The sequence below is a fragment of the Panulirus ornatus genome, chromosome 2 (genome assembly GCF_036320965.1).
Source record: "Panulirus ornatus isolate Po-2019 chromosome 2, ASM3632096v1, whole genome shotgun sequence".
NCBI classification, from domain to species: domain Eukaryota; kingdom Metazoa; phylum Arthropoda; class Malacostraca; order Decapoda; family Palinuridae; genus Panulirus; species Panulirus ornatus.
The window spans coordinates 14,795,344-14,813,948 of NC_092225.1; the positions used below are offsets into that span (position 1 = coordinate 14,795,344).

The window sequence follows — 18,605 nt, forward strand, 5'->3', positions numbered from 1 at the left end:
TCAATGATCAGCCTTATTATCAAATTATAAGTTGCAATCATAAGCCATTTCTTTTCTAAAGCATTATAAGGTAAAACATTCAGCACACTTCTCTATTCCAGGCTCCATATGAAGTTGAGGCATTGTATTTACCTCTTTCTCCAAGAATAAGCCAAATTATGTTATCGAATGAATGACCGTGACAGGCGTCTGATTGTGGGTAAAATTGAAAAACTGACTGGAGATGCAATTCTTACTAATGAATTAATTTTATGTTGTAAGCAAATGCATGAGAATAAAAAAAGCGTAAATGTCTAATCTATTATGTTACACTGTACAAAAGCTACACTGTTCATTTTTTATTTCAAAATAATTTTATCTTAATGAACACCAAATTTTTTCTAATTCTTTATCAACTTGATTCTTCATCATATTCCTTGCTTTTTGAAGCTCTATCCTCATACTCTTCTCCATGAATACTGAAAACTAATGAAATTAACAGATAGACACCATAACAGACATTATGAATGTCAAGTTAAAAACCATGTAAATTGCTTCTCACCAGGGTGACCTCCTGAATGATTTCTTCCCCAACATCTTCAGGATAGAATTTGGCACGAAATTTGAACTGTAGAGGACTTTCATGTTTACTACCAATTTGTGGTAAAACCTGCAAGAAAAAAAGAGCATTAATTTTCTGTAAAAAAAAAGACAATATTCAATAAAACTCCTTTCCTCCATTGCTACAAGTGACCTTTAAACATGGTCCTATGTGAGAAAGACTATTTTATGACTTAAAACTTGAAGAAAAATCAAAGCTTCTATTTGATGATGGTGTGAAGCTGGTGGCAGATACCTATTCGAAACTGCAGAAGCTGACTTCTGAATTTGGGATGACATGTGAAAGAAAAAAGTTGACAGTAAATGTGAATAAATGCAAGGTTATTAGGTCTAGCAGTGAAGAGAGATAAGTTACTTGGAAAGTGAGTTTGAATGAAGAGAACTTGGTTGTGGATATAGAATAAATTATATGGACAGTGAGTTTGAATGAAGAGAACTTGGAAGTGGATATAGTAGCAGATGCAGATACATCCATGATAGCTGAAGTGAAACATATGGTGGGTAAGAGAGTGAAGATCTTAGGCACACTGAGAAATGTGGGGAAAGAGGAGTCATTGTGTATAAGGCCAAAGATGGATATGTTTGATGGTATAGTAGTCCCACTGGTGTTGTATGGATATGAATTGTGGACCTTAGGTTAAAATGTACATCGCAGGGTGAATATGTTGGAAATAAAATGTGGTGCAGTGAGGTTTGGTGTGTGAAGAGGGTTGATCAAATAAGAAATGATATCATAAGAGTGAGGTGTGGTAGTAAGTGGGGTATGTATGAGAGACCTGAAATGGGTGTCCTGAAATGGGTGTGCTGAATTGGTTTGGCATGAGGAGAGGATAATGTGTTGGGAATAAGGAAAAGGGAGGAGGTAGTGAAGGAGGTGGAAGAATGGAGTGAAAGATGCTTTGATTGTTTGGGGCCTGAAAATGCAAGGGGATATAAGGTATGCAAGGAATAGAGAGAATTGGAGCAGTGTGGTACACAGAGGGCAACTTGATGTCAATAAAGTCAATATGAAGCTGTCAGAGGAAGCCACAGGAAAGTTTATGTGGCCTGGAGGTGGACATGGGGCTCTGGATTTGGAGCATTACCTATGACAACTAGAGATGGGACATAAGTGAATGAGGCCATTCTTTGACTGTTCCTGGAGCTACTACTTTAATGTTGGAAGCAGCAAACAAACATGAAAGAAAAGAATATACTGTTTGGGGGTGCAGTTTTGTCCCCCTCCCTAAATCAATCACTGAATCCATTAAAATTTTTTAAAAACCAAGACAATTTCACTTACTACACCAGCCTAACAAGAAGTGAACATTTTACAGATTGCCAAAAATCACCATACAGATGCTCATACACTAAGAGCAGGTAAACACCAAATGGTTGGTACATTTGTATAAATACCAGATTGAAAATAAATATTTTTCAAAAGATATTAAGGGTCTGATAAGATATACCAGTACATGAGGCCAAAGATAAGAAAATCTATATTTTCAACAGCTCAGAGCATACTGTCAACTGCTGATATTTTCTTCTCTATTAAATCTACAAAAGAATGATGATCAAATCTCATTACCTACCTTTTTGTCAAGTACCAGCCATGTGGTGAAGCCCTTATTGTCGACAAACTGGAGGCCAAAAAACCAAACCTCACGGAGGCCAATGGTACGAACCACCTGTTCGAACAGCTGCTTCCCCGTTGTTGTGGGTTTGATGGCAAACTCCAACTCTGCATCCATGGTAGTGATCCGGACATTCAGCTACGGAAAGAAAAGGTTGTGAGAACAATTTGGAAGGAAGTTCAAATAGGCAAATCACATTTGGGGAAAGGAATACTGAGAAAAGAAATGAGTTTGAGAAAGCAAGAGGAGTGAGGGCCAACTGAGGAAGGTGGAAGAGAAAACAGAGGAGGAAAGTGCTACTCAAGCATAGCAAATGGGAATGAAAAACAATTGAAAAGAATAAGTGGGACTAACATAAGGATACTGGAATGTATGATGGGGACATAAGGTGGGCAAGATGGGAACATAATGGAAGTAAGATGGGGATGCAGGGGTAGTAAGATGGGGATGCTGAAGAATAAAATGGCAGTGCACATGGAGTAAGATATTCCCAGAACATGGGAGTATAGATATGCAATTGGTGAAGGTAGCAGCTGTGGTGTCAGAAAAGGATGTGCTACATAGACAAAAATAATGATAATCATCACAATAATAATAATAATCTTTTCCATCTTTTACATATTGAAATTCCAGCCTCTAGTTCCCCCACCCCCACCTTCTATGACACAAGGAACAAGGTGGAATTCTTTCTTTCCTACCCATGGGATAAAGGATGATCCTGCACAGGGTAAAAGAGGTATCAGAACGGATGGTGTGGATGTTTCAAACACCAGGTGAACCTTCCATCAGAGAGATTAGAGAACAGTATAAAGATAATTCCAAGACTAATACAACCAGGAGCCCTTCTTTAAGGAAAGTGAAATTCTTTTGGATCCTCTGATAAAATAGCTAAATGGTATAGTGTAGTGGTCCTGCAACCAAAATTTCAGACAACCATGTTTACAGAGGAATGCACAACTGATACAGATTACAGGCCGAAAATACCCCTCTTCACAGACAGATCAGGAAATGAATGAAGAAAATGACTTCCTGAAGAATCAAAAAACGTGTCCAGAATCCATCCCAGAAGAACGCTAGTAGTGTAGCTGACAACGTCTGTCAGAATTCTAAGAACAGCACACTGGCTACAACAACTACATCAAGACATGGCAACTCAACTACATGGAATATCTGGCATGCAACAACCAGCAGCCTTTTCGTTGGTTTTCAAACAACGAACCAAGCTACATAGAAAACAAACATTCCCACATCAACCGGTTTATTAATTTCCACATACTGAATTTGGAACATACATCACAGGTGTTAGCGGAAGTGTCACCCACAGTGATGCAAGATGATGGAGTGAATAAGTTCATAGAGGAGAGAGTTATAGGATCACAATTATTACCTGGTCACTCATCAAAATCGTGCTTAGGACTGATGTTTGATAATTGATTGAAAAAGTTCACAGGGGTGACAAACTTACGTAACTAACATAATATTTAATACTTGGTTGTATAGCCTTTACGCCTAACAACTACCGTCTACCTCAGCAAAACTCCAGCCTCAGCCAAAATCCACTGTCCCAACCGAACTCCACCATTGCTCTTTCAGCCAACCTCCAATGTCTCCCTAAGCAAACCCTCACTACTCCCCTCAGCTTCCCCCTCAAGCAACCTCCATCACTCCCTCAGCCAACTTTTTCCATGGGTAATCCTTTCAACCATCCTCCACTACTCCCTTTAGCCGACGTCCACCACTCCTCAGATGACCTCTACCACCTTCCTCTGCCGACTCCTGATAAGCTCAGTTTTGCGGGCATTACAGTGTGGCCTGATTACATCAACACAATAACTATGTCACTTCCTGGAACTAGGATCGTTGATGCCTTGAAAAAGATGGTTCAACCGTTTAGCATGAGCACCTCGTTACGACCCTTGAGCCTTAGGTGATCATACCGAAAGGTTGCACCGTCGTGCTTGAAGGGTCGTACTGTGGTGTTCAAAAGCCGTACCCATATACCAAGGGTAGTACCGTCGTGACCAGGGATCGTGCTGTCATACGGAAAATGCTATCAGTGGGAAAAACTGAGATTTGTGAATCTCACTGATAATAGTCATATCCAGGCCAGGATAGTGTTCTGCCTCAGGGCAAACGCCTCTCTCCTACGCTGGCGAACAGCTTGGCGCAGAATTCCAGCAAAAGTCTAGGCTGGTGAACAGTCTAGTGCAAAACCTCAGCGAACTCTTGCCAAACCAGCGTGTGACGTAAACGTCTTAGATATAACTTGGTTTTGCATCACTGGGGATACGGTTCCAGACCCTCCTTTACAATTATCATGGGAAGGCGACACACATGGCAAGACACTCGACGAAAAGAGTTATACAGTATTTCAGGTTCGTCCATTCACACTTCGTGATTTCCCCATAATGTCGAACACATGCTTTCCAAAGTCGTTCACAAGTAGCATCACTCCTCCCTCATTTTGCCCCAATTCCACTCATCCCCCCCACCCCCATATTATTATTTTTTTTTTACGTTTTTGGTGCCTATTAATGTTCTCCCCTTCCTTCCACTTGTAAGTGCAAATTAATGTTCTCCCCTTCCTTCCACTTGTAAGTGCAACTTTTTTCTTCTCTTATTGTAAGTGCTTGTGGAATTTATGCAACAAGTGAGCGTGTATTAAACAACCCGGAAAGGTTGTTTATAAACAAAGAAGTCTTCTTCCTCCCTTCCACATCTTTCATGATTTCACTGTGTATCGTTCCACATATCTCATGATCTCATTTTGTACCTTTCTACCGTTCCACTTATGATCTCACTTTGCAACAGTCCACCGTTTCACATGTCTCTTGATTTCAGTTTGTACTTTTCTACCGTTCCACTTACCACATGATCTCAATTTGAACCGTTGCACATGTGATCTCACATTTTACCGTTCTACATCTGTGATCTTTGTACCGTTCCACATCTCAGCTTTTCATTCAAACATATTGGAATATTTATGTTTTACACCTTTGTTCATTCTCAGCATTTATCCTCCATTGGGGTTTTCAGCCGTATCTACCAGTCCAAGAAGACTCGGAATAAAGGGTTGACCTACAAAATTCTATCACAATATGTGGGAAACCCCAGGTCAACCCTCTCGAACCACACACACACACACACACACTACCTTTACCATAAACTTATCAGTGGTGCTCATGTGTGTGTCCCCTTTTCTCTGTACCGCTACCAAGTATACTTAGGGAGTATCTAGTGCTGAGAATATGTATCCACAACACCCTTATTCATGGATACATAGACACACGATATGTATCGCTTCACTTTCTTTTTTTTTTTACCTGACGAATACACGTTTGTTAAGGTCATTTATAAATCAGTCGCATTAGAATGCCAAATCTGATAAGGCCTTACATATTTGTACAGTCAACCATCAAGCATCCGACATCTTATTTAACATATCCGGCTGCTGTACTCCCCAGTATATCTGAACTACATCAAGCCACAGACACTCCCCAGTTCCTCAAAATTAGTGAATCATTTGTAATCATATTCATCTGCGGAAGTTATATGAATCATACCAACTGATTCATTCTTCCACGGGGCAACTTCAGTGGATGTATAAAAAAAAAAAGTCCTTCACTGTGGGTTTGGAACTAATCAGCCAACTATGTCGTGTATATCAGGCATCAGTCATAGCGTTATCTTATCTTAGAGTGGTCGAGGATATGCCAGAATGGTCGCCTACAGTGAACCACAGCTCCGACCCACACACACAAACCATAGAATTTGCTCTGTAAAATGTCCTGTACTATGTATATTTATGTCACTTATGTGCTTATCCAAACCTTAGAAGTATCCATCCCCACCTTGAACTTAAGCTCTTTCGTGGTTAAATATCTAGTTACCTTTACGACCACCTCCCCCAAATTCTGTATTTTCTCAACTGTATGATTTCAGCCGAATGGCTGCCTGACTTCAGGATACCGTTCTTTATTTATTTGTCTTCATTTACACACACACACACACACACACACACAGGCTTCCTCTTTCTCTTCTTTTTTCCTTCTGTTTCCTTTTCGTTTATTTTCCTCTTCCTATTCTCTCACTCGTTCCTCTACTTCCCCTACCTTCCTCATCAACGTGTTCATGTAACCTGGCCCAGGCAGTGTGGCTGTGTGCGCACGCATCCAAGACGCGTACCCGAGGTTTGGTAGCCACGGAAAAAAATGACTTCTAATTCCTCTTTGAAGTACAACGTCTTTGTTTCCTAATTATGAATGAGGAAGACACTGTGCAAAGGACGAGAAGCTGTAGATGGAAGAAAATTAAAATAAAAGGAAGGTTCAAAGGAAAAGACGAGAGACTAAAATCTTATAGTTGCCTTAAAGTGTATAATTATCAGCGAGCGTGTAGAGCAACCGACGTATAACACAAGATTAAGATAAGAAGGACTTCCTTTTGGAGTACAGTGTATAAAGCGTGGTTCAAGACCATGGATTCGAATGTACAGCGTATATGTGTTGCAAGAGAGACGAGATAACGGTCAATGATATGAAGATCAGGCTTGGCCCATCTTAACTCAAGGAGAGTAGGCAGACTCGACCCCTCATAAGTCATCTCGAGCTGGGACACAGTCTAGGGTCGTAAAATCCACCTGGTGCCACTTACGCTCCCGTACCTAAAGCATCCCAACACCTCCAGGTCCTCCCAGATTTAATCTTAGTCAAATCCTCTTGTCTCAATGCACTCATTGGAACTATTTCCCCTACAGTAAGATGGGGTGGGACGAAGGGCTTGCAGAGCACTGAAACGGTTAGGAAAGACATAGGTCGGCTACTGTTTTTTTTTTTTATTACCTATATACGGCGCATGCGCCTGATGACGTCGCTCTATATGTATTTGAGGAGCGGGTGAAGTACTTTAAATGAGAGGGTGTAGTGGTATGGGAGTCAAGGAAAGAAACATATACCATACCTATCCTTAAGAAGGGAGATTAGACATTTTGCATCAAGATACTAGCCAAGTACCTTTTAACAGTGTCGTCTGTAAAACCTTGAAGAATATAATCAGAAAGGAAGTGGATGATCACATTCAATGGAGAAACTACCAATGTAAGAGACAACGTGGATTTAGAGAAAATAGGTCTTTCTCAACAAGTCCTTTAGACTTTTATGATTAAATTAGCCCTTTTTAGAGAAGAAATAGATGGGGGGGGGGGGGGATTGTATGGTCTCGGACTGCCAAAAAGCATTTGACAATGTCTCATGCAAGAGATTGGTAAAAAAAAAATGATTAATCAAACGTACGTGGGAGATTTCTTCGATGGATCGAAATTAGTCGAAGAGTTGTTATTATGTTATTATTCTGGATTGTAAATGATTTCCCAGTAGGGCTGGATTCATGTTTGCCTTATGTATGCAGATAATGCTAAAGTCCTGAGATCAATAAGGAGTGAACAGGAACTGCGCCAAATTACAAAGGGACCCAGATACACCCTAGGCCTCCCCGGGCATAGTTAATGAATAAGAGAGAGGTTGGAAAACCGGCCGAAAGCATGATGGTCCCTGTATGTTGTAAATACTCCATTTCGTGAGTGGCTGCGATTCTACTCTCGTTTTCTATTGTAACATTATCACAATCTTATTATGCAGTGAAAGCTTACCCCCACCCCCTCCCCCGTCTTCCGTGACACTGTTTGAGAAACCGATAAAGCTACACACACACACACACACACACACACACACACACGTAGTGTACGGCACTGTACGAAAAAAAAAATGCATCAAGGACAAAACAGAACAAAAATAAGTGTTATGGTGTTATATCGCCTGGCTATGAACTTGACCAACAATAGTAAAAAAAAATTATATTGGAACCTTACTTACGGTTTTCGGCATGATGGCGGATGAGTTGATTCAGGAGCAGCAAGGAAAACCTGTAAGAAAATACAGTTGTCAGTGTAACTGTACCCCCACTACACCTCACCTACGCCTATACATTACATTGGATTATCTTCAACTGGGCTAAGTGATAGGATGTCGTTAACCAACACTCGGGTGTAAGTGATATCAAATATGTCTTAAAGCCAGACCAAGATTGTGATCACACTTAAAATCATACGATACTTATGCAGTTCAGATGATAATAGTATTGATAATAATAATAATAATAATAATAATAATAATAATAATAATGATAATAATAATAATAATAATAATAATAATAATAATAATAATGATAATAAGGAACAGAGAAGGGGACCAAGTGGAATTCCCTCTCAGGCTCAGTCCTCTGTTCTTCGCGCTACCCCGCTAACGCGGGAAATGGCGAATATGTATGAAAAAAAAATGTTATACAAACTGTTACGTCTCACTCTGCTGTCTAGAGACTGCGTACATTCGCATGTTATTTCCCTCCCAAACGAATTACAAGGCTAATCGCACACATCCTAGTAAATTACAAATAATTAACTTTTTCTATGCCTAAAAATAGAAACATCCACTTTTAAATGCAACGGTAAGTGGACGGGAGATAAAAGATGAACAACTGGGTTGGCTGTGGGTCGACTGTCACGCCAGGATTCAAACCCAGGCGGGGCCCGTCCATGAATCTCGGTCGGCAACACTACACACAACAGGACAATGACCAATGTGTGTTAAAACGAGGTGCTTATCGCAAAATTTATATAGATAAAATTGATTATCTTATTTCATCAAATATCAAAAAACAAATTAGTAGAGGTTAGTACAATATACTGTTTGTTACTTTTTTCCAGCACACAACATGGAGTGTTGACAATTAGGATAAGTGAAATCGTTTACTCGAGATGGAGCTTATGATCAACACTTATATAGATATAACGGGTACGCACTTGACTGGCTCCGTCTCTTCTATTATGAGTCAGATTACATATTTCGTTTAGCAAGTTATTATCTAAACCAAATCAGGTAAGGGTTGACAAATGCAATTCACCGATCACAGCCCTCGGTATGGTACATCGGAGTCATTAATAAGCCAGTTGACCAATGGCAGCTAGTTTTTGGCTGTTCTAAGCACTTGAGTTGAAGCTTAAATAGATCCTTATTTTCACGAGATTTCCATACAATTGGCAGATGATTTTTTTATTCTTTTTTTTTTTTGACTTTCCAAATATGTATCATTCATAAAAAAAAAAGTCGGCACTATAGAAAGGACTGATTACATAGCTACATCATCGACTTAATTGTCAAGTATTAAGTGCATAGTCCTACAGAGTACAACATCAGCAGCAGGCAGGAATTTTCAAGCCGCGGCCGTTCATAGTAACAATGGACTGAGACTACGTCACGTAAACTCTAAAAGTGAACGTGGGCACTGGATCGTAGGTACCCTTGAAAAGCTCAAGACGCGGTCCCTGGGCCATGCGTACCATAGTGGATGAAAACCCATAATGTACCCTTTGAGGGTGCATATCTCAGCCTGAAAAACTTTTGTGTGCAACTGATTAACCGATGAAAAGTACGATTTGATGTGATGGACACCGGTAGACTGAAATATATTTTGTTTATAGTTATAAAAATTTTCATGGATGGACAAGCGCTAATAAAAGGCTCTTACTTTTTTTTCTTTAACTGAGAAGGCACAGGCAACTAAGGCCTTAATCAAGGCCATCTCATTAACGCTATATATATATATATATATATATATATATATATATATATATATATATATATATATATATATATATATATATATATATATATATCACAGGGGATAGGGGAGAAAGAATACTTCCCACGTACTCCCGGCGTGTCGTGTCGTATATCGCAAGCCTAAGCCAGGTACCCACTTCATCGACCAACCCCTAAGGGTGGATGAACAGCTGGGTGGACTGTGGATCGATTGCTGCAACCAAGATTCGAACCTGTGTGCAACTCTGGGCGGCCCGTGAATGCGTCAAGGCAAGGAACGCTAACTGTTACACCACGGAAGTCCGAAGGTATTCAGAATCGATGGCCATTATCAGCAGTGCTCTTCACTTCGAAATGATAAGTATTTCCGAGACATTATTACTAACAGGGTTATTTCTTAGACGTCTGGATCGAACCCTAGCCATCTTCACGTAACCAGTATTGATGTGCTATCATGAGTTGACAAATCATTTTCTATGGTCAATCGCCTGTCTCTGGTTGTGAACCAAAACCTTTCAAAAGATGAAGTACCTAAACCTGCTAATCAGAAGTGCAGACAAAATATTCAAAGATCTAGTGAGTTACAGTATCATATTCCATCGAGATGATCGCCATCATAAATTCAGTTCATAAGTACCTTAGACTCCAATGCATAATAACAGACGCTTGTCAACTGAGGACCCATTGATGAACCATCTTCTGTTCATTGTCTGTCGTCATTAGGAAATCAATGTCCATAGTTATCTGTCACTCGGTGTTGCATACGACATGCACGGGAAGTGAAGCCGCATTTTCTTCGTCATTGAAGCAACATTTTTTTTTTTCAAAGAAACTCCCAACATTGTGGTTGATGATGGAAGATAATGAGAGAAGGTAATGGACAACAAAGTATGGGAAGAGACAAATGGATTCACACGAAAGGCCTGACGGCAATATTTTAATCTTTCCATCCGCCTTGCTCCCCCCATCCCCTTCTATTTTCCTTAAGATTTTTATATCGTAAAAGCTCTATTTTTTTTTTTTTTTTTTGCTCTGAATCTTAGGCTGAGTTAGTTGAAGCCGCTTTGATACATTTTATATGGACTAGCCATAAACCAGGAGCGGGAGATTGGTTGTCAGCATCGTGCGGAATGTTTACTGGCAGTGCTATGGCTTTCCACTATTTCGGCGGCGCCCCGCCCTGCCTTGATTATATTACCTTGCAATTACTTGATATGTATATCAAAGATGGAAACAAATGCGTGTGAATTTAGTTTTTCAACCCTGTTTACTAAATTTTTTTTTTCTCGCTGAAAATTGTTTGCCTACTTTTCGATTTATTTTTCTTTCATGTTTCTTTGTCTTCCATTTATTTACAGTGTTTACGTATAACGTAAATCCTCATGTTAATACGGCAGTTTAAAAAATAATGACATAAAACGAGAGCAGAGAAGGACTCCGTGACAACAATTCCAACGCAGATCAAAATACCTACCTATTACCCTGCTTAGGACCAATACAATTATCTTTCATGAATAAATCATTTCTTTATAGACACGGTTGCTTCATGTTACAGATCCGCCACCTTTTCACGAATCACCTGAAGATTTGCTCCCCACTTTTTCATTTCTTTTTTTTAACCTTGCCTTACGACATTACGTTTAGTTAGGTTAGGACAAACCTTCCTCCCTTCTGTAGCAGCAGCAATAGCAGCAGTACCATGAGACCTAGGCAACGCCCTTCTCCTACAGCAGCACCAAGAGACCTCTTTTCCTATTCCTGCTCTAGCAGAAGCAGCTCCCCCATGAATGAGCTGCTCTTCTCTGCACATTATATAGCATCATCGTTACTCGCGTTTCTGTTTGTTCTCACAATACGATAGAGTGGTGGAGGGTGGGCCTCTGAGCTCCTGAGTCAACCATGATAAAAATCACATTCCTGATTACATAGATTCAGATTAATTGATTACCACGAGCAACATATTTGATGAAAATGCTAGAGGCGTTGTCACTAGCACTTTTCTTCCGTGTACTTTCTCATTTCTGCCGTTTTTTCTAGCGTAATGCGGCTTTTTTTTTGTTTGTTTGTTTCTTTTAGTCTAACGAAAAATATCGTTTTCGCTTGAAAACAGTTCCGCATTTCTTTTTCTTTAATCAAGATTGCGTCTCTTCCCTCTGTTGGAAAAGTAAAACCAACCTCCCGCTCCCACCCCTTTAAGTCGCCTTCGACTCGCAGTGAAATACGTTTGTCGTGCGTAAGGTGGGCAGGGGACAGGTTAGAAAGGTTTGTGAGTGGTTGGACGATGAAATGAAGGGGTAATGTGAGCTTGATGGGATTTGACCGGTGTAGACCCCGTTGCCCATGGATGTGACACGAAAGTATTCGATTACTTGTAATCGAAGTAATTTCTCTATCAGGGGCGATCATATCCTAACCGTTAGCGTTCTCGACTACCACGCAAAAGGTCCTGGGTTCGAATTCTGGCTGTTGGGGGTTTTATATATATATATATATATATATATATATATATATATATATATATATATATATATATATTCGCCATTTTCCGTGTTAGCGCCAAGAACAGAGGACTGAGACTTAGAGGAAATATCTTCACTTGGGGCCCCCTTCTCTGTTCTTTCTTTTGGAAAATTAAAAACGGGAGGGGAGGATTTTCAGACCCCCACTCCCTACCCTTTTAGTCGCCTTCCACGACACGCAGGGAAGCATTCTTTCTCCCCTATCCCAAGGTAAATATATATATATATATATATATATATATATATATTAATCCCTGGGGATAGGGGAGAAAGAATACTTCCCACGTATTCCCTGCGTGTCGTAGAAGGCGACTAAAAGGGAAGGGAGCGGGGGGCTGGAAATCCTCCCCTCTTGTTTTTTTTTTTTTCTTTTTTTTTCCAAAGGAAGGAACAGAAAAGGGGGCCGGGTGAGGATGTTTCCTCAGAGGCCCAGTCCTCTGTTCTTAACGCTACCTCGCTATCGCGGGAAACGGCGAATAGTATGAAAAAAAAAAAAAAAAAAAAATATATATATATATATATATATATATATATATATATATATATATATATATATATATATGCTCGTAGTAACCCATAACGCCATGATTTTTATCAAAACGTCAAGGTTCTGACGACGTGATCCTAATCTACACAATGAGGACCATAGCTGGTCCCCCCTTGTGAACCTATTTGATTGTGTGTATCTTATCTCTGGTTACCGGTAGGTCACCAGCAGCCCTTGCGTCGCCCTCTGGCCTCTCAACCACAGCGGTTCCCGGGTCTCCCGTAATGCCAGGTATTGAAATGGAGGATCCTCGTCGTAGTAACTCGAGTTTCCAATGTCTTCTGCAGTTCATAGTTTTGGGGTCTCGAAAGAAATTTCTACCAGTTCTGTCGAGGACGATAGCTAATGGTGATGTCATGATGATGGTTATTATCATGATGGTTAGTGACAATGACGGCTGAGGGTGTCATTGACAATGGTTGTGTCATGATAATGGTTCAGGGTTGTCATACTAGTGGATGAGATTGTCGTAATGAAGGTTAAGGATGTCATGACGATAGTTAAGGGTATAATGATGATAATCAAATGTGTAATGATGATGGTTAAGGGTGTCATGATGATGATTAAGGGTGTCATGATGATGGTTAAGGGTGTCATGATGATGGTTAAGGGTGTCATGATGATTAAGGGTGTCATGATGATGATTAAGGGTGTCATGATGATGGTTAAGGGTGTCATGATGATTAAGGGTGTCATGATGGTTAAGGGTGTCATGATGATTAAGGGTGTCATGATGATTAAGGGTGTCATGATGATGATTAAGGGTGTTATGATGATGGTTAAGGGTGTCATGATGATGACTGAGGGTATCATGATGATGGTTAAGGGTATCATGATGATGGTTAAGGGTATCATGATGATGATTAAGGGTATCATGATGATGATTAAGGGTGTCATGATGATGGTTAAGGGTGTCATGATGATGATTAAGGGTATCATGATGATGATTAAGGGTGTCATGATGATGGTTAAGGGTGTCATGATGATGGTTAAGGGTATCATGATGATGATCAAGGGTGTCATGATGATGGTTAAGGGTGTCATGATGATGGTTAAGGGTATCATGATGATGATTAAGGGTGTCATGATGATGACTGAGGGTATCATGATGATGGTTAAGGGTGTAATGAAGATAGATGAGGGTGTCATGATAGTTGAGAGCGTCATGATGATGATGGTTAAGGGTGTCATGATGATGACTGAGGGTATCATGATGATGGTTAAGGGTGTAATGAAGATAGATGAGGGTGTCATGATAGTTGAGAGCGTCATGATGATGATGGTTAAGGGTTTCATGATGAAACTCGAAAAAGAAACAGCCATTCGCCGTCTCGCTAGACACAATTGTAATGAATCGTTTTTTTTATTTTTTTTTCGATATATCGCATCACATTCATTATTTGGTCTGTGTTGCTATAATCGGGTATTGAGTCAACTGACTGATGCTTTGACACGATTACCAGTGGTTTTCAAAACCGTCTCACCTGTTAATCTTACGACTTCTTCACATGTGACTGATGATAGGTAGGTTGTACTGTCAGTGCCTTGGTTTGCATGCTGCTGCATATGCTCTGCAAGGACTGTATCATACTCGGAAAGTAACTCAAGGATACCATTTCTTGGTGGTTCAGTGTACTCACCATCCCAGCAAAAACTAGACCATGCACAACCATATTCATAATGATACACAATCCGTTTCAGTATATATTTCGACAGAAACCTGTGTGATCATCATTTTGGGTGCATACTTCGTGATCAATCGGGCCAACTGCTTTTATTCGCTTGGTGAATTCAACCACCAAATTGCAGGGAAATTTTCACCTTTCCTCTGTTGCCAAACATTGCAACAATCTGTTACTAGAGGTCCTCGTCCAATACCTAATTTTTTTTTTTACAGAAAAAGCAATACACTATACCCTAGGCCAGTTGCAAGAGAATAGCATAACTAATCATGATATACCTTGTCACTATTCGGATGTCTGTGAGCAAATAGTTGAGAAGCAGAGTTGCGTTTTGCTTTTTCAGTAATATGCTGCATTGATTTGTTGGTCATTACTCTGCAGTAGGCCTGACACATTCCTTTTTGTCTAGAAATCTATCTATTATCTCGTATGTCGTTTTCGTAGGCCCTAATCCACTACCAGCCTAGAATCATTGTCGCCCGATTTGCGAACTTACTTGTTCTTGTGTCTGGTGGCTGTATTGGCCAGCTGTATTCCCATCTTCACTCAAGCGTTCTTGTTACTGATATTGTTCTGACCGTGATGGCCACTTGTACCTATATCTGCAAGCATTTAAGACTGCTGAATGTACTGGCCATCTACATCTCCATCTACACCCAAGTGTTCCTGTGACTAACAGTGCTGACCGTCATAAAGTAAATGCAAGTTTTTGAGGCTCCTGACCCGGAGAACATTTCTAGAACTTTGAAATATCGCGTCTTCTTAATGACATCTTGATATTCTAGATCCCTTTCCTTAGCTTTATTCTTTTTCGCCGCACTATCATACTTTCGTATTGTTCTATGTTGGTCGTTTTTACTCAGGATAGGAAATTAACAATAAATTATAAACTAAATTAGATACGTGTCAAGCGTTCGACCTCAAGTAGACAGTAAACAATCGCATTACATAATTATTGTTAATATTCTTTACGTTCTTCATGCATCAATTTTCAGCGTAAATGCCTGTGGGCAATAAGGCGTTTGAATTAGCAGCAATCAGCCCGACCCACCCTGTCCTCTGTGGTTGCTAAACATTTTAGCAACTTCGACATCTTCAACCAATCCAGGTCAAAACAGTATTGCTTCTCATAGGCGACAAAGCGCTAATAGCTTAGTCTATTAGGTGATTATTGTCTGTGACAGTGATCTAAAAGAAAACTTAATGAGGATGACGGAAGTTGATTTAGAGTGTATTTAATTCTGCGATTTATGTGCGGTGTCAGAGGTCAGGATACCATAGAAAATTTGTGTTTAATATATATAAGAAGTTGAAATACTTATCAGAAATCAACAGAATCTATGATAACCTCACCCATCTCCTATTTTTTCCCCGCAATATTCACCTAAACATCAACTAATTGAAAAAATACCGGTGATGCAGTCCTGTGCTGTCTTTTACGTTCCTGCTGATGCAGTACCTCACTGCGGCTTGCAAATGGTAACTATAACATTAACATCAAACTGTATCAATATCAATATATATTTCGGCTGCTCCGAAGGGCCACGTACACAGTGAAAGCCCATATGATCTCAGAGTTATGTTGCACAACTGATGAATGTGTTCCCTTTTTTTTTTTTTCAATGATGGTGATACTTAGAGTCGACACTCAGCTTGATTGCCAAATAACCAACAACCGGCTGCTAGATTAGATTATTTGAAGTTACTGTAGAATCTAATTTGTTTACACGTTTCATCAACGGAAAAACCTCATAACTTTCCCGATAACCATAACCTTCACTACCATTCCTGTAGTGAAAAACGACAAATAAATGTTCCGTCCCTACATCACGTTTTAGCACTCTTATTCAAAGCTTTACACACTACAAAACCATTAATAAAATTAAGTAACATGCAAAGTTATAAGCAACATATGACTGAGGTACTATTTTACAGAAAAAAATATCAAGAAACTCAAATGAACTCGACTAGTAATATATACCCTCAACTCACAGATAGGGAGTATTTCACTATGGTCACACTAACACACTGACGATGGCTGGCTTGAAGGCTATTATCTGAGTGGCTACTGAACAATACAGCCTTATCCCACACATTGCACGCAGATGAGGACGTTATGTGTGTTCGTTATACCTAGGGAAGCCCAAAAGCATGTGCACTATTTGCGCCATGGTTTAACGGGCAAAGGTTGCGGTAAAGTAAAAACGAAACTCATTGAAGATTTCATCTTTCATTTATACTGCATGCGGCGAAACCGAGATGCTTCATTATTGCTAACGAAATCCTTCGATTAACGTGTTATAACAGGAATATAAACCAGTGTTTCTACCAAGCGGATGGGTTTTTTTTCTTCATAGCATATGTGGTGAGGGACAAGAGGCGACATTTCTCTTCCTCACTGTTGCACTAAACACTCCTCTGTAAGCAGTTGCTCTGAACATATTCCTCGTAAAACACCGTAGATACAATGGACGTGGCTATTGTTATTGTAGAATACATGTTCAAGAATACTAACCGTAACCCAGTGGTATCCAGAAGATTGATGTGCGAGGGTGGTACTAAGTAATGTACTTCCACCAGGCTCAGCAGCAACTAGTTAACACAATTTCCGTTTCAACACCACTTTTAATTCTGTCGAAGTGGATCTAAATTGTCGAAAATTTCATACTATTATAGTGAGCGGCTTGTACGGCTCCACTAAGCGGCTACACCAGCAGGGTGGACCGTTATGGCTGCGCTCGGGGTTTGACGATACACCCTACCTGATAACATTCTTCTCTTAATCAATTGTAAAAAAAAAAAAAAGAAGGCGCGACACATATCCAGCTCTTTCATCCACCATTACATGTTTTTATCTTACGATGAGCAAAGTTTCACACAAATTACACTGTTTAATGTTTATGCAATGTATCAGAGTGATGAAATCAACTGATACATGAGAAGATTTCTAAATATTTAATCACTAACAGCAACCGTGGAACCCAATAAATACAACGATAAGATATTTATATTATCAGTCATATGAGTTTGGTAATACAGCATAGCGGGTCTCCCTGTGTGAGCACACCTCAATGGCCCCCCACCTCAGCTTTACGTAAACTTTTCTCTGGTCATATATATATATATATATATATATATATATATATATATATATATATATATATATATATATATATATATATATATTAATATATTTCTTTTTTTTTTTTTTTTGCTTTATCGCTGTCTCCCGCGTTTGCGAGGTAGCGCAAGGAAACAGACGAAAGAAATGGCCCAACCCACCCCATACACATGTATATACATACGTCCACACACACGCAAATATACATACCTACACAGCTTTCCATGGTTTACCCCAGACGCTTCACATGCCTTGATTCAATCCACTGACAGCACGTCAACCCCGGTATACCACATCGCTCCAATTCACTCTATTCCTTGCCCTCCTTTCACCCTCCTGCATGTTCAGGCCCCGATCACACAAAATCTTTTTCACTCCATCTTTCCACCTCCAATTTGGTCTCCCTCTTCTCCTCGTTCCCTCCACCTCCGACACATATATCCTCTTGGTCAATCTTTCCTCACTCATTCCCTCCATGTGACCAAACCATTTCAAAACACCCTCTTCTGCTCTCTCAACCACGCTCTTTTTATTTCCACACATCTCTCTTACCCTTACGTTACTTACTCGATCAAACCACCTCACACCACACATTGTCCTCAAACATCTCATTTCCAGCACATCCATCCTCCTGCGCACAACTCTATCCATAGTCCACGCCTCGCAACCATACAACATTGTTGAAACCACTATTCCTTCAAATATACCCATTTTTGCTTTCCGAGATAATGTTCTCGACTTCCACACATTCTTCAAGGCTCCCAGAATTTTCGCCCCCTCCCCCACCCTATGATCCACTTCCGCTTCCATGGTTCCATCCGCTGCCAGATCCACTCCCAGATATCTAAAACACTTCACTTCCTCCAGT

General features: G+C 40.0%; 1 protein-coding gene across 1 annotated transcript in view; it reads right to left on the reverse strand.

Annotated features, from left to right (window-relative positions):
* LOC139753587 (moesin/ezrin/radixin homolog 1-like) overlaps positions 1-17,346 on the reverse strand; it is a 29,092-nt gene extending 11,746 nt beyond the window's left edge. Inside the window, exons 1-4 of the mRNA XM_071670215.1 lie at positions 17,132-17,346; positions 8,084-8,133; positions 2,172-2,351; positions 542-649 (exon numbers count right to left, since the gene is read on the reverse strand). Of these exons, the coding sequence (XP_071526316.1) occupies positions 542-649; positions 2,172-2,351; positions 8,084-8,095 (300 nt within the window). The 5' untranslated portion in view covers positions 8,096-8,133; positions 17,132-17,346. The remainder of the gene's footprint in view (positions 1-541; positions 650-2,171; positions 2,352-8,083; positions 8,134-17,131) is intronic.
* Positions 17,347-18,605: the final 1,259 nt, after the last annotated feature.